This window comes from Rhinolophus sinicus, linkage group LG10 (assembly GCF_036562045.2).
Source record: "Rhinolophus sinicus isolate RSC01 linkage group LG10, ASM3656204v1, whole genome shotgun sequence".
NCBI lineage: Eukaryota > Metazoa > Chordata > Mammalia > Chiroptera > Rhinolophidae > Rhinolophus > Rhinolophus sinicus.
Genome location: NC_133759.1, coordinates 3140713 through 3168125, shown reverse-complemented (window position 1 = coordinate 3168125; position 27413 = coordinate 3140713). Strand labels below are relative to the sequence as shown.

General features: G+C 43.7%; 1 protein-coding gene across 10 annotated transcripts in view; it reads right to left on the bottom strand.

The window, feature by feature from the left end:
- Positions 1-27413, bottom strand: part of CNTN4 (contactin 4) — a 769828-nt gene that overhangs the window by 142961 nt on the left and 599454 nt on the right. For 9 of the 10 annotated variants that reach the window (XM_074312213.1, XM_074312216.1, XM_074312211.1 and 6 more), the window contains 3 exons: positions 19920-20117; positions 7138-7240; positions 4362-4546 (listed from right to left, as the gene is read on the bottom strand). In XM_074312213.1, coding sequence (XP_074168314.1) covers positions 4362-4546; positions 7138-7240; positions 19920-20117 — 486 coding nt within the window. Of the gene's footprint in view, positions 1-4361; positions 4547-7137; positions 7241-19919; positions 20118-20275; positions 20505-27413 lie in introns of those variants that run through there. The other variant, XM_074312219.1, reaches the window with a different exon arrangement.

Here is a 27413-nt window from a genome sequence, read left to right as displayed (position 1 = left end):
TTTAACTCCAACATATATTTCAAGTTTCTCCACTTCTCCTTCCTTGAGCCCAAGCCACCAACACCTGTCTCTTAGATGGCTTCCTGACGGGTTGTCCCTCCTTTTGCCTTTGGATCCTTATAATCTGGTCATCACAAAGCAACCAGAGAGGTCCTTCAAACGCATGAATCAGATAAAGCCATTCCCTTGCTTAAAATCCTCTTGTGGTTTCCTATTACACTCAGAATAAAACCCAAACTCTGTGCTTAGCGTACAAAGTGCTGCGTTATCTGTCACTTTCCTGTGTTTCACAACTTTTGCCCTTTCTCACTATGCATTAGCTACACGGGGTTCCCTGATGCATCTCAAACACATCAGGCCAATTCCTGTCTCAGGGCCTTTGCACCTCCTTACCTCCTGCCTGGAACGTACTTCCCCTTGAATGGCTGATTCTTTTTCAGCTCAGACGTCACTTCTAGAGAGTCTTCCCTGACTACATTATCCGAGGAAGCCTTTCCCCTGCTCCTCGTTATTTCCTATCGTGCCTTCCTAATTATTTTCTTCATAACTTGTACCACAATGTAAAATTTTTCTAGTTCATTTATTTGATTCATAGCATGTTGTCTGTCAACTTGTAGTAAAATGCAATCTCCCTGAGGGCGGGGTTTGTCTTGCAGCCCTAGTGCCTGCCATATGGCAGGCGATGAAAAACATATTTGTTGAATGAATGAATAAAACATTAAATCATTTTGGAAAATTTCTACCTTTAGCAACAAAGATCCATAGTCTTTAACCCCTGAAAATATACAGATCTATTTCTAGGAAGTTTTTTATGCTGAAAAATGTCTGAAAGAGCAGATTAAAAGTAGACCACATGGCCAAGTATAAGTCATGCCAAAAAGAAATTGGGAAGCTGGGCAGGGGAACCATGTTTTATGTGTGAACTAGTTTCATTCTTCACACGTCCCAAACATGAGTAGCACACGCCAACCTAAAGACATAGCTGTGGTGGGGACGCACCCACCAGGAACGGGGGCTTCCACCATCCTGACGCAGGGAAGACGGGAGAAATGGAATCATGCCCTGCAGGCCTTTGGGAAAAGGCTAAACGGTTGGAGTGCAAGGAGGGGTAATTGCCAGAACAGAAGTTAGCACACCTGGGATTGCTGAAGTGAAGAGCTGACGGATGGAATGCAACAACTTGGAAACAACCAAGCAGCAGTTTTCTAAGCTGAAACCCAGGGTTTGTAATCCCTGAGCACAGCACATGTGAATGTTGTAAGAAATTCTCTTGTCAACAAAGACAGCATGTTCATGGCTAAGTGACGGGGGCCACTTTCTCCCTTTTTGTAATCCGCACAGTGATTCTAATGGTAAGTCATTTCAATTGGAGATCCAGGCAGCTGAATATTATTAGGAACACAGCCCTGGGAAAACCCAATGGAGACCAAAAAAATGAGAGGAAAAAAAATGACAGCCAAGCCCTTTAGTATAATTAAGCTCCCCTGTGACAATGAAAACAATTTGATAATTTCTGTGTCAGTGATATGCTAGCTGAGGAAAAACAAAAGAACAAACATAGACGTAATAGCCAAGCGATTTGGAAGTCAACTTATCTGAAAAGCTTCTAATACCAAGGGTGGTTGACAACTGAGGAAAAGCTGAATTATCTTCAGAAAGCAGGCAAATTTTACTGTGCCTTTTCCCCCATGCCTGGATGCAGATAACTTCATTTAAAAGGGAAACGCCGTTAGAGCCTGATTTTTATCTCCAATTCAGGATCCCTGGAAAAAAACATTTCACTACACACAGCTGGTAGCCAGTGGGAAGTTTGATTCTCAGAACAGTAAGGCTGGAGAATTCTTTCCCCGGTGCAGGAAAATTGACCCACTAGAAAGCTCCAAGCCAAGTCTCGATTACAGAAAATTTCATACCTTTTTAACATACTGAAAACAGACATTTCACTTAAAAGAAAATCATAAAACTGAAAATCACTTTAATTATTTGAGCAACTCAGATAACATTTAGGAACAACCACCCCTGAATTGAAAAGTCTGTTCACCTAATAAAAAAGAAACAACAACAACAGCAAAAAAACATTGGCCGTTTACCTGAATATCTTCAGATTGTCCCTATCTGACACCTAAGAAATAATTATACTGGTGAGAAAAAGTACCCTAGACACTTAAAAGACAGCAACTGCATCTCACTGAACAAATCTGTAACCTTCAGTCTTAAGTTTGCTTTTCAACCAATCAAATGAGGTACCAACTACTCCAGTTTAAGAAAGGGCAAAGTGAAATATTGAGTCTGTCATTCGGCTCCTAGTAGAATTAGTCTTTAATGGTGTTGCAGAAAGAGGAGTGATTAAAGAGGAGCATAGGTGTATTCAAATAACTGTTACCCACGCCATCATGTGAAGAACTTTCTAGGACCATGTGTGTTTTCCTGCTACCCGCGTTGCATCAAAGGTACGTGAGTTCAAAATGCTGAGGACCATGTGTGTGGCAGTGGTGGGAGGGTGTCACAGAAGTTTCGTTGGATTTCCAAATCCACTCAGTTTCCAATCATGCTTGCAAAATGCATTATATGACTCTTGAATAAAATCCTTTGGAAGTTGTTGTGCGGGAGACCCTGCTCGCTGCACCATTTGTCGTGTGGGGAAGCCTGCGGGGTCTCTGCTCCCGCTCCCCACACAAGAACGCAGGATATGGTGAGGCCAAAAAGGAACACCCACGGAGCCATAGGCAGGGGAGTCATACCACTACGGTCTCACTGGAGGCTGGGTTCACTGGACGTGCGACCTGCTGTCCCTGTTGTCTGCAACCCACCGACGACTCTCTTTCACTCTCCTCGGCTCTCCTTCGTAGCCGCAGCAGTTATATTAGTGGCCAATGGCTCAATGGCTACAGCTGACGGCCAATCAGCCACAGCTGACGGTCATCTACTACCCGAGCCAGCACCCCTTCACGTGAGGCCGAGAGCCTGTAAACTACTTTCTGGGTGTCATGCGGGAGACCCTGCTCGCTGCGCCATTTGTCGTGCAGGGCGGCCTGCGGGGTCTCTGCTCCCGCTCCCCATACAAGAACGCAGGACATGGTGAGGCCAAAAAGGAACACCCACGGAGCCATAGGTAGGGGAGTCATACCACTATATTCTCTCTGGCGGCACTATACTCTCACTGGAGGCTGGATCCACACTGTCCGCAAACCGCCATCCACACTTGCCAGCCCAGCCACCATCTTCTTGCTAGCCCCCATTCGTTCTCTCTTCTCCACTCTCCTCTCTGCTAGCGTAGCCACAGCAGTTATATTAGTGGCCAATGGCTCACTGGTTACAGCTGACGGCCAACTAGCCACAGCTGATGGCCATGCAATCACAATTGATGGCCATTTACTACCTGAGCCAGCACCTGTCTTATGTGAGGCCGAGAGCCTGGAAACTGCTTTCTGGGGCTCTGCCCCCACACTGGGGCTCTGCCCCCACAGAAGTTTCTTAAAAACCAAAATGCTTTGGAAGAATTGGTGAAATAAACAGACTTTTGTGCTATCAGTTACTGCAAGAAATAAGCACATTTAAATCTTGTGCTACAACTTGCCCCTACAGAACTACTCTCATCATTTTAATATACTTGTTGTTTATTTAAACCATTCTTGAATAATTACCAATCTATAATATTTATTTTCAACACCCTGGACAGATGGGATTCAGGCATTTCCAATTTGGCAAAAGTCAATGCTTATCTAGTGAAATCCCTTTCTGGATTTCAAATCAATACCCTCACAGGGTTTCCAAGACCAGCTCAATTGATGACCACGTGCTAGAGGTTTTACATTTATATGGCTTTGGATCAATGCCGATGATTTGATTGGGATAGGAGCAGCTGCACATAAGCAGTCTTTGGGGTGAGAGAGATTTGTCACGCTCCACTCCGAAAGAACTAAATCTGGACAGTGTGCATTTTGAAATGTTTGTGGAACCACATGAAATCACTATGGACAGGAGCGATCAGAGAGGATGAACATGAGCCCCAAATCAAAACGTGGATGAAGAAAAGCATCGAGCTTTAAAAAAATAAATAAATCAGGAGCAAGAAGAACAAAACATTTCCTGTGTCAGGTTTTACAGCTTGAAGGCAGGAGGGAAAATGGTTCCTTTGCAAGTGTGTTCTTCCCCAAACGTATCAGCCTTAATTTCTTTCTCTCTGTGCTGTCAACACCGCCCCCTCGCCCCCACTCTGCACACCTAGAACCACCCAGGGAATGCTAATTAAGTAGCAAACCAAGGGTTTAGCACAGTCTTTGAATGCAAACCTCCCAGCTTAGGATTTTAAGGCCAGGGTCTGTAGCATGACAAATGATCAACCGGAATCGCAAACTTACCATAGAAAGTCAACTGTCCCCGTGCTACATTTTTCCCTCTTGAATTTTCAGCCACACATTCATATAAACCAGCATCCTCTTGCTGAAAATTGGGGATTTCAAGAATTCCATTTGACTTGTGTCTTCTGGCTTTCCTTGCTATTGGCTTTCCATCAGCTCTTCTCCAGATAATAGTCGGTACTGGACTGAGTGTGAGAATAAAAAGGAGTGAATCAAAGCAGAGAAAACTATTTTTCACTTGAGCCGATGTTTCTAACAACCCCCGCCTTCTTGGTTCTGAACATATAAGCTTGCGCTGGACAGCATTCCCCAAACTTGGTTCATTCGCGTCTCACTATTATGATTTTATCCCTATCCACATCTTTAATATCATTATAAATTAGTGTTTTTCTTACATGACCTTTCTTAACCTTAAATGAGGTCATCTAGCTTTTAGGCAATATTATCCTGGAAATAAAAACAGGTTTTTTAAAATGATTATTTCTTCTTTTCTAACACATTTTTTTTTTCTAAATCATAAATCTGAAAATAAAACTGTTCACACACGATTGTGGCTGACTGAAGATGACTGCAAATTCACATTCTTCCCATCAAAACGAGGCCCCGGCCCCTGCCCTGGAACCTGGTGGTTCTCTGACTACTCTGACTGCTGACAAAAGGCAGGAGTGATGCTATGTTGGTTTTGGGCCTCAGGCCACAAAGCAATGACTGGTAGGTTCCATTTCCTGTCTCTCAGAACACGCCCTATAGAAACTTACCAATTAATAGAGCAGCCCATGGGAAGGGTGGTTTGGGGGGACTTTACTTAAAATAGTGAGATAAGAGAAGCAATGTGTGGGGTCTTTATGTGCTCTCGGGGTATTCATCATCCCACAGCTGTCACTGATAGAACACACCTTAAATTGCAAGGAGGGCATCACTGAGTCTGCAAACCAATGGCTGAGCGAGCTAACCGCAGCTTTTTAGATTGCAGCTTCCTAGCAGGGGGTACCATTATTTACTTATTTATTTTCCACAAAAACACACACAGAGAAGTAATTAGAGTAAAGACCTGCTAATCTTCCCTGGAAAACCTGACATGGTATTTAGAAAATTAAAGCCATCAACTTACTATACTTATTTTAGAAGAATTTAAGCTCATTAGACAGACACTAACTCAAAATTCAGAAGGGTTCTATCCAAAATGCATTGTGGGTGTCTTTCCACTTGATGAGATATACATTTAATATGTGCTTTTCAAATGACTGTCCTTAGATATAGTCTTTCTGCTTCTACGTGGGTGATGGGTGGGGTTTCAGCAGCTGGGCTGCACACCCAAACATCTCTGTGTTGACTGGAGGAGCCCAATTTGGGTCTTTTGTGTTTATTCTAGTGCCATTCGAGCAGCGTGAATAGAGTTTAATTCATATCCCCTCTGAAGCGCGCACACTGAATTCTGCTGGCTCTCTCTACAGGAGATTTTTCAAGGTGTCACCGTGTAGAGTTCAATGACTATATTCTCCACCTACCCAGCCACCTGCTTTCACCTTTTGCCTGGACTGAGTTTCTTTACACACAAACAGACACACACACTTTCTTTTTCTTTTTTGGTAAAAAATGGGACTGTCTGCATTACACTGTGTGGCAATCTGCTTTTATCGTCTTAGCAATAACCATAGGCATTTTCTGTCTTCATGTTGCTTTACAACTTGACTTTCATGTCCGTACAGTGCTCAGTCTTATGACTAAACCACAATTTATTTAATGGGTCAGTTTTCAGGACATAAGAAATGATTACTGGACTGCACTCTGCCAAAAGCAAAGGTTCTCCTGTAGCTTCTACTGTCATGACTCGAAACTATGGAAACCAAAAGAACCCTTCTATTAGAGTTAAAAATTAAAAAAAGAGAAAATCTTTCTCCCATTGCTGCTGTAAAACATAAAACTCATATGAACATAGACCCCATGCTGATACAAGGGTTGGACAAAAGTTATTCTTGCCTTAGCCAACACCTGGGCACAAGCAAAGCCTGGGTAGCTGGCAATGGGTTAGCAGGATGGGTGGGCTTGGGTGTAGAGATTCTCAAGCATGGTTAAAATGCATAGAGGATCTAAACATTCTCATTTCAGTTGATAGCTTTTACTGTTCATGCCAAACATTTTCTTTAGGGTTACAGGTAAAGTCCTAACTGACTTGCTTTTCATTTTCCTGTGCCCTCTGACATGGCAAAGTTAACTGGTTCCCAACTAGGCTTAGGGGAGGATACTGCATAGACAGAACAATCAAGCTGTGGATAACTTTTAGACGGCTCCGGAACACAGAGGTTCTCTTAGAGAATATCAGGTCTTACCTATCTCTAGCCAAAGCACAAAGAAGAGACTGGCGATTTAAAAAGAAGTTCAAGAAACGTTTGCTGCATCCTCTGTAAACTAGGGTTGGAATGAAAGTCCGTATATTTCCGAATAGTCAGCTTGACTGTACTTCAAATGGAAGCCATTGTTTCCCTGTCATCCTGGGTCAGACAGCACGCGCGTTACAGGTCATACAAATGGAATAAAAGACTTTTTCAGAATCGCCCGCTGTCCGCTGCTTTTGGCCCTGTCAGTGGTGGCAGCCTATTCCTCCTCGTGCCATTCCATGTCCCCACTCTGTGGCGGGGGGTGGGTGTGCAGAATTACAAAGAGAAAGGCTTGATCTTCAGTCACCTCAGGAACCATCACTGTGAACAGGGCAAGGTCAATGCTACAGCGGCCGAGATGGGCGGGGGTGGCGAGGGAGCAGGGCCCCAGAACTTACTTCCCCAAGGCGAAGCATTCCAGCCGCGCCGTGGCGCCTCTGGCAGTCGGGACCACTTCTGGGAACTGGACTTCTATCTTGGGCTCATACTCCCCCATCACCCCTGCGAATAAAAAGCAGCAGCTAAGTCTTAGACGTTCTTTTAACACGCACGCCGGTGTTTTCCCATTAATGTCAGAGGCTCGAATCCCTCACTATATGCACAGTTCATTCCCGCATTGAAAGCAGGGCCCATCTTAACAGCCGTGAATCGTGGCTCCTCTCCCAGTTACCACTAGAGGGTCACTTGTGTCGCGGTGCCACACCATCTGCCTAGGATTAAATTCTCCACGCATACAACTTCGTGTCTCAGGAACACCTTCCTTTGGGTAGTCATGGAAAACACATACAAAGATGGATAAAGTCCCAGTCACCAGGAAAATAAAATCAATTATCTTTTGGGAAACATACTGCAGAAAAATTTAAATATTAAAAAGAATACTTGCATGCTTTATTATGTCTATTTAAGAAAAAAAAAAAGCGGAGCAATCAATTTGTGGCCACAGATTACTTTAACTTTCACTTCCAAGCCAATCTGAACTAATCACAAATTACTACATGCAAGGTAGCATCAAATGCCAGTGTTTTTATTAGATTCTGAACCAGTAAGAAAAGAATAATAGGAAACACATATAGAAAACAACCCTTAAATTATATCCATTTGGCCAGCGACATGCTTACCCTGAAGGTCATTGTCTCCCACTTTCCCACATCCTGAAAAATGACTCCACAATTATGACCAAGGTAACACAATCTAGCAAACTAGGTCCATGCTTTATAACTAAATAATTATTTCTTATCGGTACATTCTTCATCCCATCTACCTCTGCTCCAAATGTTTTCATGCATTTATTGCTATTCAATTTCTAGTCATTTTCCACGGTCTCTGGTTCAACTGTGCCAATATAAAGCTTGGAATCTTCTAGCTTACTGAAAAATAATAGGGCCTTCCTTTTCATCTCTCCTCTAGGTTTTCCAAAGTTAACACCTTTGAGCACTGTGTGTGGGGCTGTGTACCCCCAAGCAGTGTTAATTAAAGAAGGGATTGACTTGAGAGGAAGAGGTCTCCCATCCTCCCAGGAAACTGAAACTGTCTGCATTGCAGTGTATCCTGTGTAGGAGGGGGTGGGACAATGAACTTACAAACAAAGGGCAAAGCCAATGTGTCATAGATCAGGTTTCCCATGCCTCCTCCTCCTAAAAATATTACAGATAAATTGGGGTACTTTAATCCAGCTGTGAAGGGTCACCAGGGCAAATGTATCTCACACAACCTTGTCCTGAGCCACTGAAACATCACTGTGAAGCAGGCTCAGGGTCCCGGGTCCCCTAACCGCCCCCATGAAAGCCCAGACTCACAGCCACTGCTCCAGGACCCTTGCCCACCCCACCCCCCCACCAAGTCCTACTCTCTAGCTCACAGTGGTCTTTACATGACCAGACAGTATCTGAACCTCTTGCCTCAGTTGCCACTGCTTTCCATGACTTCTCTAAGAAAATGACACATTTATTGAAGTATTGTTTATAGACCAAAAAGTTGAGCGATTTTACGCATGCAATGCGATGGTTTTTAGAAAATGTACCACATTGCGCAACCATTACCACCATCCAGTTTCAGGGCACATCCATCAGCGGGATGAGACCCCTCACACCGTTTACAGCTCTTGCCCGGAACCAGTCCCAGCCCAGGAGACCAAGCTCTGCTTCAGTGTCTATACATTGGACCTTTCTGGGCATTTCCTATAAAAGGAGTCAGACGGTATGAGGTGTTTGGCGTCTGGCTCCTCTCACTTGGCACAGCCTGTCGAGGTCCATCCCTGCTGTGGCAGGAATCTGTGGTTCCTGCCTTCTCATTGCAGAATGGGACGCCATCATATGGATGAACCACACTTTACTTATCGTCCATGGGTTATATTAGTTTCCTAGGAAGGCTGTAACAAAAAGTGACACAAACTGAATGGCTCCAAGCAAATAAATTGATTCTTTCACGGTTCTAGAGGCTGGAAGTCCTAAATAAAGGTGTCGACAGGGATGTGCTCCCTCTGAGACCCTGGGTAGAATCGTTCCTTGTCTCTTCCAAGCTTCTGGAGTGGCTGCCAATCTTTGGTGTTCCCTGGCTTGCAGCTGTGTCACTCTGATCTCTACCCCTTCATCACATGGCATTTTCTCTGTGCGTCTTCCCATCATCTTCTTTTAAGGACATCAGTCACATTGGATTAAAGATCTCCCCTCCTGCAGTGACCTCAACCTCACCTGAACTAATTACATCTGGAATGACCCTATTTCCAAATACTATCATATTGTGAGGTCCTGGGGGTTAGGACTTCAACTTGTCTTTCGGGAAGGCGGGCACACTCCAACCCGTAGTACCAGTCGACGGGCATGCAGGTTGCTTCCACTTTGACTACAGTGAATAATGTTTCCATAAACATTTGCATGCGAGTGTTTGCGTGGACTCATTCGCATTCCTCTCGTGTTCTCCATGATTCTTTCATGGGTGATGTTTCTCTTGCTTCATGTCCCAATGCAAATGACGCCGTCTCAGAGAAGTGTTTTCTGATCACCCTATGTAAGCGACCAGTAGGTCACTACTGTTATTCTCTATTAACGTCTTATTTCCTTTATGTTAATTATCACAATGTATAATTCTCTTGTTTGTTCATGGATGTAGGCTCTGTCCTCCATCTCGACTGTAAAATGCATGACATCAAGTAATGTCTCCATTTTTCTCGCACATACTAGTACAGTGGTACCTTGGTTTTTAAACGTCTCTGTTGACAAACATTTCAGTTTACGAACGCCGTAAATTTTATGGATCTATGGTATCATTAGATAGTAAAATTCATGCTAAATTGCTGTTTTAGGGGTTGATTTTAAAGGTCTGGAATGGATTAATCCATTTTGCATTACTTTCTACGGGGAAATTGTACCTTGGTTTTGAACGTTTCAGAACTTGAACGGTCTCCCGGAACAGACTATGTTAGAAAACCGAGGTACCACTGTATCTCTAGCTTCTATTGCTGTCTCTTCACTTAAGAGGCACTCAGTGAAAAACTACTACCGTAAAGCATTTTGTATGTGAACTGGGGACCTTGCACATAGCATTGCCATTTTCTATCATCTTTATATACTTGCCATTTCTTCTGTTGTACTTTTGCTTCCTTGAGGAATGGAAATACTTCTGATTTTTCTGTATCCCTCACAAATCCTAGCTCAGTAGCAGCCATGTGAAAAAAAAAAAATGTGATGAGTAGTAATCTGTGGAATGGAGGAAAAGATGTAGGAATGTGGGCTTTTATTCTGTGACAAATAACAGCCATCAAGTCAAATATGTACTTCTTTCCAGGCATGGAAGTCGTTTTTAAGTATCATCATGGTTTCTTGTGTGAGTTCACTGACTGAATATCCTGTTTTTCTACACTGAGCTGCGTAGGTCATTTATGCGGCCGTGTGGAGAGATGTCGGGGGTGATACTCCGTGATCTATATTTATGACTATGGGAATACAGGTGTCAGGTCTCAGCAATAATGCAGATTGATCTGTAGCTATAACATTGGTTACAGGTCAGAGAGATCTGGATCAGAGATGGGATAGCATGGATTTTGCTGTTGTTTAGAGTGTTCATTCATAGAAATATTGTCTTTATTAGAGTCATGAAAAATGAAGGAAGCAATCTTCTTTGACTGTGTTATGAACATTCTGAGGAACACCTGTGAACTGTTCCATTTCATTTGGTTACATCTGGCACAGGCGACATTTTTATTTGACTATTTCTTTCATTTTTACCTATTTTGGCCTTAATTTTCTACATTAAATTTAAGAAGCTGTTGCCTTTTTAACTTTTTTTTTTTTTTAAAGAAACAAAAGGCCCCCTAAATAGGACTGCATTTGTCAAGTCATTCCTCTGGCCACCTGTACACTTTTGTACTTAATTAGTCTACAGCTGCTCTGGTCATTCACAGAATATTAGGCAAAAAGAGCAAGGCCACTGGGGGAATTGTTCCAGAACCCTTTATCCATCTTGAAATTATTTTAAAATGTGGGAAGATATAAAGGCTGAGCTGTGTCTACACAGTCAAGGCAAAATAGAAGAGTGGGTATAATACAGTCAGCACCGACCAGGATACATATTCTCAACACTATTCCTTTTCTCCTGCATGAGATATATGGTTTTCCTATAGAGACAATGTTTGCTTTCAATTCTAAATAGAGATATTTACACCTATCTTTTTAAACATAAAGTAAAAAAAAAAGCCTCAATTTATTAAAATGCATTGTCAGTGTTTTCTATTTTTTAGAGTAAGAGAACCACCATAACCATAGTGAAAGTCACAGCACGTGAAATTCCACACATAAAAGTCCTCAATCATCAGGGGCTCAGCTGTCCTCATAGTCCCGTGAATTAATCCAATACACAATCATTTACCATCAACAGTAAGTCACGCGCTGTGCCTGGCCAGGGGCACGACGTGGGTGATGCAGACCTTCTCATGTTGGTGACACTTGCAGTCTACTTACTATCAGTGCGCTACACGGTGACATGGAATATGCAGGCAATGATGGCTTCCTGAATAAGTGAAGCGGTTGATTTCCTGACAAAGACAGAGAGAGAAATTCCTGGGTGCTTTTTCTAAACCAGTGGTTCTCAAACTTGAAATCGCCTGGAGAACTTGACCTTCTGATTTTGTAAGTTGAGAGGGAGGCCCAGGATTTGCAGTCCTAACAAGTTCTCAGGTGAGGTAAATACTGCTGGTCTGGGGGGACACACTTTAAGAACTTCTGTCATAAGGTGACCAGCCAAAGCAAGAAGTTCCACCTGACATTAAGAGCCATCGCCGATGGGCTAGCCCCTGGGAAGAGTCCTGGTGCCGCAGTCCCCCCAGCGACAATGCCCATCAAGAGCCTGCATTCTGCAGACGACCTGGTGGCTGCGACTGGCCCTCCTTCAAAACCTGGAAAATTATTAAGGCTGACGCCGATGCCTGTAAGAACACAGAATTTAACGAAACAACTGGCAAATGACAGACTGTGAAAGAGAAATCAGCCACACACCAGGCTTGTTTAACTACGATTTGCAGAGTGTTGTGTTGGCAGGAGGAGGCCAGCCTGCAGAGCTGTGCGTCCTCAGATTTTGCCAACACCTGCCTTTGCTGGAATCTGTGCTTGCTAAATTAAACCACAGAAGGAACTATTACCAACATCCACCGAGTAGGATTTTCTGCTGGGAAAAAAGAAATGGCAAAAATTGTCTTATGAAAAGTGCCTACATTGACTTTCTTGCGGAATGTCATGTATATTCTACTAATCTACACTATTTGGAAATGTCAGATTAGTCCTACAAATTCCCTTCACTGAGTTGGTCACGTTGCCCTTTGAAAAAAGGCTTGTTTTCCCCTGGGTGGAAGGAGACAGTCCAGGGGACTGTCCGCAGAATCGCTTCTTCCACTGTTCACCTACAACAGGTGAATTCCTGTTGAGTTTGGGGCAGCAACTGTCCCAACGAGAACCTCCCCAGTGCCAGAGAAGTGGGGCAAGGGACCTGAAGATTAAGTGTATCCTCTTAAACTTGGGGTTTTCATCTGATCCCAGAAACCTGTGTGATGTGAAAACAGACCCCGGGATTAGACCTCACTTGGTTAATTAATCAGCCTACGAGTACAGCTGATCTCTTTGTGAAGACACACTGGTCGTTGAGGCCCACTTGAGGGTCTCATGCCGTGTGGGCAATGTTGGCGGAGTTGCCTGAGAACACATGGCCGTATCATAATGCAGGATAAATGGTAATGCATCAATATTACAGAATATCCTAGATATTCTAGTTTCCTCCTTTCTGCTTGTTAGGTTTTCTTTGGTCTTAAATTTGGAACTTTGAGGGGAATTTGGTCATCTGAACCATGAGGAGGTCGAAGGTCACAGAGGTGACGGTCACCAATGGCTCACTGAGGTGTGACTGAGTGAACGAGTGAACGCACCGAGCTTTGTGCTGTGATTGCTGTTCAGCCTGGGGAGAAATCTGACCCAGTGAACAGCACCTGTCTGTGCAGCAGCGTTTGATGCTATCTGGCCTGTGTGACCTTGACGTGGGAGTAAAGTAAGGTAGAGCGTTGCGTCTGGAATCCTAGAAGACAACGAGAAGGAACCTTAGACGTAACTTATTATAAGCCACTCATTTTAACGGCTAAGAAAGCGGAGGACCAGGGAACGGCACGATGTGCCTCATGACACCCCAGGCTCCCAAGGCTTTTTTCCTTCCTGACCTTTAGTCCTGCCCCCTTCACTGCATCCTAGGTGCGGCCACAGCAATAGGACAGGCTGCCTGGCACTGATCAGGGACATTCCCAACACCAAGTTCAGCGCACGAATCTCTGTCCTACCCCAGTCTGTTCTGAAACTACAGGAAGCTGAGGTTGTCAGCCTGTCCGTTAAAGCTCGATTTCAGATGAGGATATAAACGCTTCCATGCTGGCTTTGTTCAGTGCTTTCATGGCTAAATAAACAGGCTGGTGGGGGAAACGTGGATGAGGACTCAGGAAAACATGGCCTGTTATTGTCCTTATATTTGAGAACATCGGTTTTAAGTGATTTAACTTTATATTGAAGTACAATAAAACATTCAGAAAAGTGAAGTTTACGTTTTAACTTCCAAAGACAATCTCGTGCATATAAACACATGTATATTTACACACACACATCCTACATATATATGTTTATCAATGTTAATATACCGGGAATGGAGGACAAAAGAGGAGAGAGAGAGGGGGAGAGACAGAGATAGAGAGGTAGATGAGAGAGAGATAGAGAAAGAGAGAGAATTTGAAACTCTAAAAGGGGATAAATCCTTTGTTTCCTATTGCCTAGCATCTCTTCTAGTTAGAGTTCTACTTAGGGATAATATTCAGAAATATTTAACAACCAGTGTCCAAACATCTGTCTTGTGAAGTGCTCAACATCTGTCTTGGTTCTAATAAGCCAAACTAAGGACTGGCTGACCAGGCCCCATCCAGACCCAAAACACCAAGGCCATACGATAACTCTTCTGCCCAACTGCACACCTGTATACAGGTAACACACGCAGACCTCCTCACAGACTAGATCTCATTTTCCCAAGACTTTCCTAGTCTCTGCAAATTCTTCTCCTCTGTACCATTTCAGAGGAAGTCGAGGGTAGGCACTTATGATTGTCACCTAAATCTATGACTTCTCTCGTTACATGGTATGGGCAATCTATCACCTTTGCTTATGGAAATTTAGGGACAGTCCTTTGAGACCTATTAGGAAGCCTGTCATGGTCAATAAGGAGCAACTGGGCTGCTACAGACCCCTGGGCTGTGCTTCTGCCCGTGGGACAAGTCATTATGATATGCTTTTCTCAATTTAATCTTATTCTTTCCTGGTACCTAAGCAACAGTTAACCTTCCCCAGCTCGCAAGTTATATTATTTTTTCAAAGCAGATGTGAAAAAACCTAGATAAATAAATATGAACTCTGATAGAAAATTATCGCCCATCGGTTGAACAACTCTAGATTTTGTACGTCCTGGAGGTGAATATTACAAAGTAATGTACAGTTATTTAGGAGAACTCCCTATACAAACGTTTGAAAATTATAAGGGAAAAGAAACAAAGTAAATGTGTACACAGAGAACCACAGACAGCTTTCTGGACCCTCGAGTAAATGGCATGGTGACTGGGGACCAAGACTGCTCCTGCTGCGGCTTTGCCTCGCTTCTCGGGTTCCCAGTTTCCTTTTTTTCCAAAAGACAAAAACACAAAATTGAGTGATCGGATCGCTAAGTGCTTGTCGGACCCATAATCTGTGCAAACCCTTTTACCAAACATGGCTGCAAAAATTTAAAAACTGGTCAGTGTAGAAAAATGAGAAAATGCGGCAAAGCAAACAGAAAACAAAGAATGGAACGTTTTATCACTAAAAGTTGAACACTTTGAAGTTTAACACTGTTAGCATTTTGGAGAGTACAATTCCAGCCTTCTCTGTCAGCATCCACATGGATTTTACAAAACAAGGGTCATACGACCTGTACGCTCTGTAATCTGTTTCTATAACGAATTTGTTGAGCTTATCTCACGTAAGAAAGTCACTGGTGTTGCCCTTCTATTGTGTTGCTGTTCGAAGCACTTTACATGTAATTTAACACACAGAGGAAGCGTCTGAAGTAGGGGCCACTCTCCTCATCTGAATGACAAGGACACCAGGCGTGACGAGGTTAACCTGACGTCCAGTCACGTGGCTAACGCGTGGGGTGGATCCCACCAGCGCACCTGGCTCCAGAGGCCTCACGCGTACCTCTGGACCAGCCTGCCCCATATTTCAGTTGCGATCTGAGGTGTAGGAAGGGGTGAGGAGATGAAGAGCTGCGAGATGGGACCAGGGAATGCCAAGGTGTTGTGGATGCTGCGGCCTGCTGGCGGCGACAGCCATGAAGGGTCTGCGGGAGGGGCAGGGGACACATCACACTCGATTCCTATCAGGACCGGAGCCAAGGTTCATTCTGCACTTTTTATGACTCACTGCAACCTTTTGGGCTGGAAACAATGAATCATAGTCCAGAACTGCTTCGCTGGAACTCAAGAAATGACCTGAAGATTGAGGAGTGCTTGTTCTTTAAGCTCCACGTGTGCGTGGCAAGGGGAATGAGCAGCCACGTGGCTCATTCTGGGGATCAACTCCAGGGCTCGGTCACGTTTCCAAGGCAGGAGATGTGAAATCCTAAGTGAGCTTTGGTGATCAAAATGATTGTACAAATTCCACACTCACCTTGCACTTATCAGGCAAACCTAGAGGGACTGAATTCTAGAAATTGTGGAATGACAGTTTCACTGATTTTGGCCTCACAGGGTAGGTAGCCTTTAACAAGAACCTCATCTTATTTGGCAATCTCTTCTTGACTTACAGTTCCCCTTTTCCCTTACCTCCAGACGCGTGCTAATTAGATCACCTATTTGTGCTCAGTGACAGCCTGAGTATCCATTTTATGGACTCCGGCCTGAATGGGACAGACACATTAGGATTTTCACTGTGTGGTTCTTATAGAAATTAAGAATGAATGGGCATTAACTGCTGAAGAATAAAACCCTTAGTCAACTAACTTTGTGATAAAATACTCTAATAAAAAGCATTTGTCATCTCTGTGAGGGTACACTAGACAAGCTGAGACAAATCTCAGAGGCGGGGTGGTTGTCAACTTCAGGTGTACGGGATGGTTCTGGAGTATTGCGTTCCTGACATTTTGTTCCTTTTTCTGAAGCAGCAACCCTGAGAGGACTCACCTCCGTGTGTCTTAGTGACTCGAGGGCAGTACAGTGGTCCCTCGGTTTTTGAACGTAATCCGTTCTGGAAAACCTCTCGAGTTCTAAAACGTTGGAAAACAGCCGACGGACAGCGAGGCCTCAGGATCTTGCACTCAGTGGAAGCCACGTGACATGTTCGACTTCCAAGGTTTGTTTGAAAACTGAAGCATTTACATTCCGGGTTTACGGTGTTCATAAACCGAAATTTTCATCAATGGAGATGTTCAAAAACTGAGGTACTACCGTATTGCATTACATTAGTCACGTGATTCACCAAAACGAGCGACACCACTGGACAGGCATTCTGGCAATGGGCAGAGGCCAGAGGGGCTGTATTTTAAATAATTCTGTACAAAACGCCACTGGAGCCCATCTTTTGAACAAGTTTCTTCACCCTTAGGTCTTGGAGAGAGAGCAGTGATAGCTTTTGGCAGGCTTGGTCCCTTGTCTACCTGACCCTTTAAACTGATAGGATTTTCCATTTTTATTTAATAGAATTCAGCTTAAGCCAATGTATTAATTTAGCATTTGCCATGTGGCAAGCCCTGGGCCCAGGAACAAGTTGGATGAAAACCATGACGTGTGCTGGATCACAGTGTCACTGGTGGGGAAGGCAAGCTGAGGACATATATTAGGTTGGTGCCAAAGTCACTGTGGTTTTTGCGGTTATTTTTAACCAGTTAAACCGCAATGACTTTTGCACCGACCTAATAAATATACCAGATGAAGACTCTGATGGAGAGATGGGCCAGGGACCACAAAGCAAAGCATTCTTTCTGTTGCCAAGGGAGAAGTCATGCTTTTGGCTTTACAAATAATGACTAAAACAATATTCTTGACTGTCCCTTTACAAACCTGCTTAGTAAAACCATTTCAGTAAACAGCACTCCCACAAGCCCAGCTGCTGTGCCAGAAAGCGACGTGTCCTCCTTGGTTTTCTCTTCTGCCAGCTCCCACCTCCCGTCAGCACGTCCTGGCAGCCTTGCCCACACACTGTCCCCTGAACCATCGTTTTCTGGCTTCCCCACCACGACTCCCTGCTCCAGGCGGCCATCATTCCCAACCGAATCACTGCTGTGTCCTCTACTGGCCTTCCCGTGTCCACTCTCACTTTTTTAAAGTCTATTTCCACACAGTAGCTAAGCAATCTTTTAAAAAACACACATCACTCTCGCAGAAAATCCTCTAAGGGCTTCTCATCACACTTGAAATAAACTCCAGTCTTCTCTCCATGGGCTCCATGATCTGGCCCCTGATTCCTTTCCAACCTCAACTCAAACCACGCCCCCCCTGCTCACTGTACCCCAACCAAGCTCACGTTCTCTGCTCCCTGGACAAGCCAAGTGTTTATTCAGGCCTCAGGCCTCAGGGCCTTTGCGCATGAAGTTCACTAAGCCTGGAACGCTCCTCACTCTGATCGTCACATGACTGAGTTTGTCATTCAGTCTCAGTTCATACGTCACCTCCTCAGAAAGTCTTTTTGTTACGACCCTGTTGAAGTAGACATTCCACCAGCCCCCTGCCCCCCAGCCTCTGTGCTACCATACTGGTTTATTTCGTTACTATTTAAAACAATCCGAGTCTTGTTTTTGTTTGTTTTCACCTGTGCCCTCTGGGAGAATGGAGGCAGCTGAGATACTGCTCTGGCTCACTGGCTCCCAGAGGACTGACTGTCACATAGCAAGTGCTAAAAAAATGCATGTGAAATGCATGCATAAATGAATGAGTGATTGAAATCTACACCATTGGCTCAAAAATCCCACAGTGTACTCTATGCTGCAGGGCTGCTCAGCCCCTCTTTGGAGAGGTGGCTTGTCTGCACATAGCCTGGGGTCAGGGTTCAAGGTTACAGCCCCACTTGAGTACAAGGTCAGCTTCAGCACAGAGGGAAAGAGGACAGACTGGGAGAAAACTCTGAGTTCTAGGCTTGAATTTGCCCAGTTTAATTGGCATAACATTCAGGTGAGAGGTGGTATTGTGTACCAAACGGCACAGTGAGGAGTTAGTATGCTGGGCTGTGCAGTCAAGGTGTGGTGCTGGGCGTGCATCTGAGCCACTGTCGTTTCCCGAGCTGTGTGGCTTTGGGGTTTGCTATTTACCATGTCTGAGCCCCAGTGCGTTCATCTGTAAAATAGGAAAGAGGACATTCCTCGTGTGATTACTTCTGAATGAGATGAGCCAGGGGAAGTTCTGAACACCCAACAGATAGTTGGTGCCTAACAAATGCTTGTTATTCATGTTCGTGGCTGACAGTTTCCTCATCTGTATGATGGGTCTAGTAAATCCTGTTCACGATGGAAGGCTCGATGGGTCCTCGATGAGAAAGGGATTTAAAAAGAACAGAAACCTAAACATGTACACTATGACTGCTGAAGTCATTATATCAGCCATTGTGGAAACAGTCAATCGTGCCTAAGTTTTCATTTACTCAACAAGTATTTATTGAGAACCTCTGTGTACTGGGTACTGTCCTTGGGGCTGGAGATACAGGAGTGGTCAAGTGCACGTGTTTTTACAAAGGCAAGTGTACAGTTGGGGAGACAGTGACACACGCTGGTCACTGTGAAGCAGAGTAAAGAGTTCTGGGGCTGCAATGACAGGATTCATTGGAGTTGATGGAGGAGGTGCCTGATACAGCCTGGCTGGGACAGGGGTCAGACAGACAAAACTTCCTGGGGACAGTGGGGTAGCTGACAAAACTGGAAGGGACAGTATGAGTTAATCAAGTGACTAAGAGAAGGAACAGCATTTCAAGAAGTGGGAACAGAATCACATAAAGGCTCATGGTGGGGAAAAGGCACGGGTCTCCCAGAGTTGGGCACATAATTTGGTAAGATGAACTTTAAACAGCACATGGTGAATTACCATGTACTATGACGTCATCCATCTAAGTCATTAGGTGAAATTCATATATTTTCTGGAACTATTCTCACAAAAGTGTGGGAAATTCAAATGTCTCTCTGCAATTAGCCTTAAGAGTTCTGCATTTTAGTGTGGTGGGAACTATGTCTTCAGGATCATAAACCCAGATATTATTTGGATAATTTAAAACTTCTTTCTGGGCCCTGAATTCTAAATTGCATAGAAGTGGTTAATGACCTAATTGTTCAATCTCCCACCTCATTGTACCTGGGTACTCTGATTTCAGTGGGAAGGAAACAAGAAGTAGATTCCTTTGTTATTTATATTCACCTAAACCCATGCCTATTCCTGTCCAGATTAGCAATTCGGTTTCTAATTAGTTTTCCAAAATGGATTCACAGGTTTATTTCTTACACAAGCAGAGAAAATAAGGGTCCCAAGTGTAGAAAACATTAAATTTTTCTTAAATTCAGTTCAGACAATCAGGCCCTGTGTGCCAATAACATTACAACGTCCCACAGTCAACCTGTGGTCCCAGAGCACAGAACTAACAAAATCCCTCAGAAAACTCACCGTCATTTCTCAGGATTAGCGGTGTGGGAGGCCCCAGGACCTTGTGGTTTGTCACCGTATTCGTCACCACACAGGTGTAATTCCCAACATCTGATTTTTCTACTTTGGCGATATACAGATTCCCAGTCTCTTGAGAAACAAAGCGTCGATTGTCCTGATAGGAAGGGTATTCGTTGAAGATCCAGGCATAGCTCAGCTCTGAAAGCAAAAGGCACTGTGGTTAGGCCGCTGCCCTGTTCAGGAAAGCAGGGGTCAAGTTCGATATTCACACCATTGCCCACAGGTTGTTTTTCAGCCTGCTAAGTATAAATAGGAAGTAATCGCAGTCCCCTAAAGCACTTTACCAGCCTCCTTACCGTTAATCGATCCGGTCTTATTTCTAAAGAACCAGAGAGTAGACGGGTAGTTGATTAAGAGAAGCCTGGAGTCGTTAAGTCAAGGGAACAGCACTGAGATTTGCTAAGGGTGCGCCAAGCACCATGCGGTACTTCCTGGGCTGATGCTCAATTTGCAGACCCACACAGTCTGTAATCTGACAGAGCAGAGCTGGAAGCGCCCTGGATGCTGCTTAGATCACTGCCTTCATTTTGTGGATAATAACCATGACAGCACATCGTACATAGTCCACACGCTTGCCTAGCACTTCCTGGTTTTCAATAGCTTTATACTCTTCCATTAACTGAGAAAGTTTGGCACAGAGACACAAAGTAACAAGTGCAAACTCTCAGCCCTACTGAGAGCGTAATTTCAGGGTCTCAATCCAGTCTTCTCCCAGCACCTCTTACCATCCATGCAAATTCCTACTCTTTCCTTACTTGTGAGGTTGAACTCTTTTCCCTGTATTTTAGTGAGATGTTGGTTTAACATTGTGGCAAATACTCGCTAAACATACATTGACTGACTGGTTGGCTGGTCCAATGAATGTAAAGCTGTATTTTTAAAAATGAGCTGAAAAAAATGATTACATTCAAAAGAGAGTGAGTATAAAGTAGCAATTAAAACGGCCTTTTCACAAACTCTTATTCATCCCTGGAAGCCAGTGGGATGAGTGTAGGAGGCAGTCATCCCTGCAAATATTCTTTGAAAGTCCTAATTTTCTTAAGAATTAGGTGAATGTTTTGTGAATGAACACACGAGCCCACAGTTTCAATTTCAGACAAGGACTCAAATGACAGTTAGTTTAAATGATTTGCTGCGGTGAACTCTTGTGCCCCGAGGAAACCAAACTGCTTCAGCTCCAGGCAGCCCATGATCCCTTTCTGTCAAGGGTAATGTCTAGATCTGTCTTAAGCTGGAGAAGCGACACAAAAGGTACTGGCACTGATGGGCCAACATGCCCTACTTCACCTTCAGAAGCTTTCTGATGGGGGAGGTGGAGCAACTAGATGCAAAGGGACCCTGTGGTTTCCAGAACCAGCTGGCAGAGCTCTGGCATGTTGCTCTTTTAATATGACCCTGGGTTAAAGTCTAAATGCATGGAGTGTCCTTGGAAAATGGTAGAAAGTTCACCTCAGCTTTGTATACAGAATTACTGTATACGGATTACTTCAAAAGGCCTTTTCATTGTTTGATACTTCAGTGAGGCCTGGTTGTAAAGAAATGCATGACGGAATGAGCCACAGGAAACAAATTCTGCCCCAATAATCCACTGTTTACACACAAAGGAAGGGTCGTGCCCGATGGCTTTCTGTTTGTCACTGGATCTTAACACATCTGCATGCATTTTTAGAGAGATATAATTATGTTTATATGAGAAGGGCTAATCATTTTATTGACGCATGCACATGTAACTATAAGTAGCCCCTTGCTGGACCAGTACCTTACACCGTGACAAAAAGGAACTCAAAATGGGTGAAAGACCTGAACATAAGACCTGAAACCATAAAACTCCTAGAGAAAAACAAGGAGCTAGAAAAAGCTCCTTGACATTGGTCCGGGCAATGATTTTTTTGGAATCTGACACTAAAAGCAAAAGCAACAAAAGCAAAAAATAAACAAATGGAACCACATCAAACTAAAAAGCTTCTGCACAGCAAAAGGAAACCAACAAAATGAAAAGGCGACTTACTGAATGGGAGAAAATATTTTCAAATCATTTACCTGATAAGGGGTTAGTATCCAAAATATATCAAGAACTCATACAACTCAATAGAAAAAAGAAATAATTAAAGAAATGGGCAGATGATTTGAATAGACATTTTTCCAAACGAGAAATACAAATGGCCAATAGACGTATGAAAAGAGGCTCAACATCACTAATCCTCACAGAGATGCAAGTAAAAACCACAGTGAGGGCTGGCTTGGTGGCTCAGGCAGTTAGAGCTCCATGCTCCTAACTCCGAAGGCTGCTGGTTCGATTCCCATATGGGCCAGTGGGCTCTCAACCACAAAGTTGCCAGTTCAATTCCTTGAGTCCCGCAAGGGATGGTGGGCTCCGCCTGCTGCAACTAAGCTTGAACACGGCACCTTGAGCTGAGCTGCCTCCCGGATGGCTGAGTTGTTGGTTGGAGCGCATCCTCTCAACCACAAGGTTGCCGGTCCGACTCCCGCAAGGGATGGTGGACAGCGCCCCCTGCAACTAGCAACGGCAACTGGACCTGGAGCTAAGTTGCACCCTCCACAACTAAGATTGAAAGGACAACAACTTGACTTGGAAAACTGTCCTAGAAATACACACTGTTCCCCATTAAAGTCCTGTTCCCCTTCCCCAATAAAATCTTTAAAAAAAAAAAAACAAAACTACAATGAGATACCACCTAACTCCGGTCAGAATGGCCATCATCAATAAATCAATAAACAACAAGTGCTGGTGAGGATGTGGAGAAAAGAGAACTCTCGTGCACTGTTGGTGGGATTGCAGATTGGTGCAGCCACTATGGAAATCAGTATGGAGGTTCTTCAAAAATTAAAAATAGAGCTACCTTATGACCCAGCAATTCCACGTATAGGTACTTAACCAAAGAAAATGAAAACACTAATTTAAAAAGATATTTGCACTAATTTAAAAAGAATACTGCCTATGTTCACTGCGGTATTATTTACAACAGCTAAGATATGGAAGCAACCTACGTGTCCATTGATGGATGAATGGATAAAAAATGGTGGTGCGTATACACAATGGAATACTGTCAGTAATAAAAAAAAATCACGAAATATTGCTATTTGCAACAAGATGAACGCATCCCGAGAACGTTATGCTAAGTGATATTAAGTCAGAGAAAGATAAACACTGTGTGCTCTCTCTTTATATGGAATCTAAATATAAATAAATAAATCAAGCTCACAGACACAGAGAATGGATTCGTGCCAGAGGTGAGGGTGGGAGAAATGGGTGATGGGGGTCAAAAGGTAAAAAATATATATTTAAAAACCTGTCCAAACAAAATTTCCTACCCATTCCGTTACTTCCATAGAATGACAGCCATTGTTTGCTACACCTTTTCAGTTCTGGCCTACACGCCTATAGGCTTTTCATGATTTTTACCATAGCACAAATGCTATTTTAAAAAACATACAAAAAACGAAAAACATGAAAATTCTGAGGCCTAGAAAGGTTAAGTAAGGTCAAATCAGACTATAACCTTGTCCCTGAGGCTCTATTTGCATTCCTGGGCTCCCTCCAGGAAGCAATAAGACCTCTTAACCCTCGAAAGTAAAGAGCTAGTACCATTATTTCACTCAACAGATGATAGTTTTCCCCTAAGAGCCCAAGTCTATTTTTATCAGAGCAAAACATTAATCTAATGGGTTACATGACATACTCTCAACGTTCTGAAAAATAAAGCCAAGTAAATAAAACAAATATATTCTCATGCACCGCCACTAGCAAGAATGTACCCCACTCGGCTTGATTTCCTTCGAGACTTCATGCAATATCTATACTTACTCAAACTTGACAGATCTCTTTTGATACGTTCCCCCACTAATTGCTCTGGAAGTGACACACAGTTCGTCCCATTGGCAATTTCTAACAAAGGAGTAAACACATACTCGGAATGCGATATTTAATAAATTGTGAGGCTTCTGATGCCCGCCTGAAAAATACTGAGATGACTTATAATGTGATGCCCATTAAGGCAGAAGATCAAGTGAGAGTTTTCTGACATGTAGTACCCAAATCTATAGGAAATGAACTACAGAACGTCACTCTCTTAATTGGTTCTTTTGTCCGTATCTTTGGGCCAACAGCAAAGGATGTTCGGTTATTATTTTTAAAAGCAGACATCAGTATAGCAATTTTTAAATTCAGGGACACATCGAACAAATGCACCTGGTCGTTGTCCTGTGGACGGAAGCTTCTAGCGTGTTCCCCACGCTGTCTAGCTTCTTGCTGGAGTTACATTGTGCTTCATCACCGTCTGAGTGCTACTCCAGGGGTAGCGAAGATGTCAGTTTTCAAAGATGCCTTTCGTAGTCCTGAAAATTGTAAATCTGCAAGGAGCCTTAATCCATCCCTTCAGTTTTACTGAGCAGGAAACAGAAGTCTAGCAAAGTGACATGCGAGGGTCACAGTTACACATTTGGTAAGTGGCAGAGATGGGATTACGGTGTAGTCTCCGGTTTCAGAAAAGCTGGCTCTCTTAGAAAGTCATGAGTTCCTCTCAGAATTTAATTTGGAGCTAGAAGTGGACAGTTTTCCTTATCAGTAAATCGAGGGAGTAGAACTAGATGATCTCTAATTTTTTCCCAGCATTAAAATTCCATGATTCTATATTACGCTATCAAATCCAACATTTGATCTTAACAAATGAGGAGAGTGGGACCCAAAGTGACCCAGTAAGTTCCTAATCATCACATAGGTCGCTATTAGCAAGGTCAAGAACAAGAGCTCACACGCGCGCACACACACACACACACACACACACTCACTCACGCTACACTTACTTACTTGAGTCAGTCTGTGTTGTGTAGAAAAAAGATAACAGAATTAATAGCAAGGAGACCGGGATTCCAGTCCTTGCACTGTGGCCAATTTTGGCATGGATCAATTATTTTAACAGCATGGAGTTCTCATCTTTAGATGAGTTTTTATCAACAACTACCCTCATTTTTGTTTAGTGTTGTGGGGTTGAATTTCAAGTGAGATGTGTTTCTAAGCGAGTAGATGTGGGAAAAAAAAAGCATTTTAAGTGATCTACAAATGAACCGGGTTACGTGGAAGCACTCATTGGTTTCTCTGCTGCCAAATATGTACCGACTATGAACAGAAGCATTAAGCTCAGTGCCGGGATGGAGAGCGGTTAGGCAGGTGGGGGTGTCATCCATTGGCACTTTGCCTGGACAAGGGGAGAGAGAGGACAGCCCAGTGGGAAGACTCCTCGAGTTGGTGCCAAGGCAATGGGCTGAGTCCTGGCTTCGGGGCAAATCAGTTAGAAAGTAATTCCTACTCCTCAGTCACCTCATCTGAAAAATGGGGATAATAAAAAGAACACCCGCCTTGCCTAGACCAAGAGTTGCACTGAACATGAAATGTATTAATGTCAACTTTTGAGAAGTTGCTCGTCTTTCTCTGACCTAAGAGAAAGGGAGATGCGAGTAATCTAGATAATTCCAGAAACACTAAGGGCTAAGGACTATACCGGGAACCTGAAATACTAAAGAGCCCTGCTGATTATGCACCATAAACAGGTGGCAGGAGAGCGTAAGAGCCCCAAGAAAGAGTGACCAACAGACCTCCGGCTTCTGAGAGATGAAGCCACCGGGTGCCAGCTCTACTTATACTAAGACACGGAATGATCGATATAAAGTCACGTGCAAACTGTCGTCCAGTGAACAGCACTCTGGGAAACAGCCATGGCGGGGAAGTGTCTGAGAGGAGCTGGAATTAAGGGCTGGAACAGGACAGGTAGGTCCCTCTATTATTCAGAAGACAGACCAATGAGTATTTAACACCTGTCATGGCGGCCATGGTCCTTTACAACTCAGGTTGCTGAAATCATGGCTGTAGCAGAAAGGACGCCTATTATGGACGCCCTGTGGCCCAGACAACTTGGTTCAGACAGGTCTCTAGCATCAAGCAGGTCCTTCCAGCATCCAGACACTGTTTCTCATTATTACTTAGTGTTGACCAGAGCAGGGGTGGCACACATGAGTCACTTGGGCCACTGGCTGCCACGCCGACACCCATGGTAGACATTCATGCTTGAATATGCCGGACACAGCTTCACAGTCATTCTCAATACACTGCTTCAGGCAGTGGCTGCCAATCGATTCATGCTGGCACAGAAAAGCAAACCCTTTCACCATCTTTGCAGAAGTGATGCAGGAGAAGTGAAATGGTGACCATGTGAGGCAAGGATTAGATAAGAGCTAGTGCTAAGTCCCGTGCAGATTTGTGCCAAGCGTTTCTAAAACGATGCCTCCCGACAAAGCCGCCCAAGTCCTCGCTGTGTTTAATGATTGGTTAGTACAGGCCGTGACCTTCACTCACCCAGGCGGGGCAGGGAGGGTGGGAGTAAGATGGAAACAGGGACCCCTGTGGGCAGGTAACACAGCCCTTGAATATTGCTCTTGGGTGTGGCTTATAATCTCCCCCCTCCCTTTACGGGTTACTTCTTATTTTCTTGCCTCTACTTTATTGGGTAAACTGGGCATTTTTCTGAAGGTATAGATTTTCTTTAAAAATGTGTAGGTGGAAGTTAAGGAATTTAACTCGAAGGGAATTGAACACACTGTTCTGATAATAAGACATGTATGAGAATATGACGGAATAGATATAAAACTCATACAAATATTAAATGTAAATGGGAGGGAGGAGAGACAGACAGACAGACAGACAGGGAGAATGAAATACTACTCAGCCATAAAAAAATAAAATCTTGCCATTTATGACAACATGGATAGACCTGAAGGGCATTGTACCATATTTCCCTGAAAATAAGACCTAACTGGAAAATAAGCCCTAGCATGATTTTTCAGGATGACATCCCCTGAACATAAGCCATAATTGTCTTTTGGAGCAAAAATATAAGACCCGGTCTTATTGTCGGGTAAACACAGTACTAAGTTAATAAGTGAGGCAGAGAAAAACAAATATCACATGATTTCATTCAGATGTGGAATCTAAAAAACAAAATAAATGAACAAGCAAAACAAAACCAGACTTATAGATACAGAGAACAAATGGGTGGTTGCCATGGGGTGGGGGTGGGGAGATGGTTGGAGGGGTTCAAACGGGTGAAGGACATCAAGGGGTGCAAACTTCCGGCTATAAAATAAGTCACTTATGGGGACGTAATGTACAGCGTGGTGAATATGATCAATAACGGTGTATTAACTTTGTTTGCTGACAGAGGGTAACGAGCCTCATTGTGGTGGCATTTTACAATGTATAGGCATGTTGAATCATTACGTTGTACACGTGAAACTGATATATTGTATGAGTATGTCAATAATACTTCAATAAAATGATAACGGAAAAACAATCACTGATTCCCAGATGTACAGTATGGTTTTCAGTCTCCCTGCCCAGGCTTCAGTGCTCTCTTCTAGGCA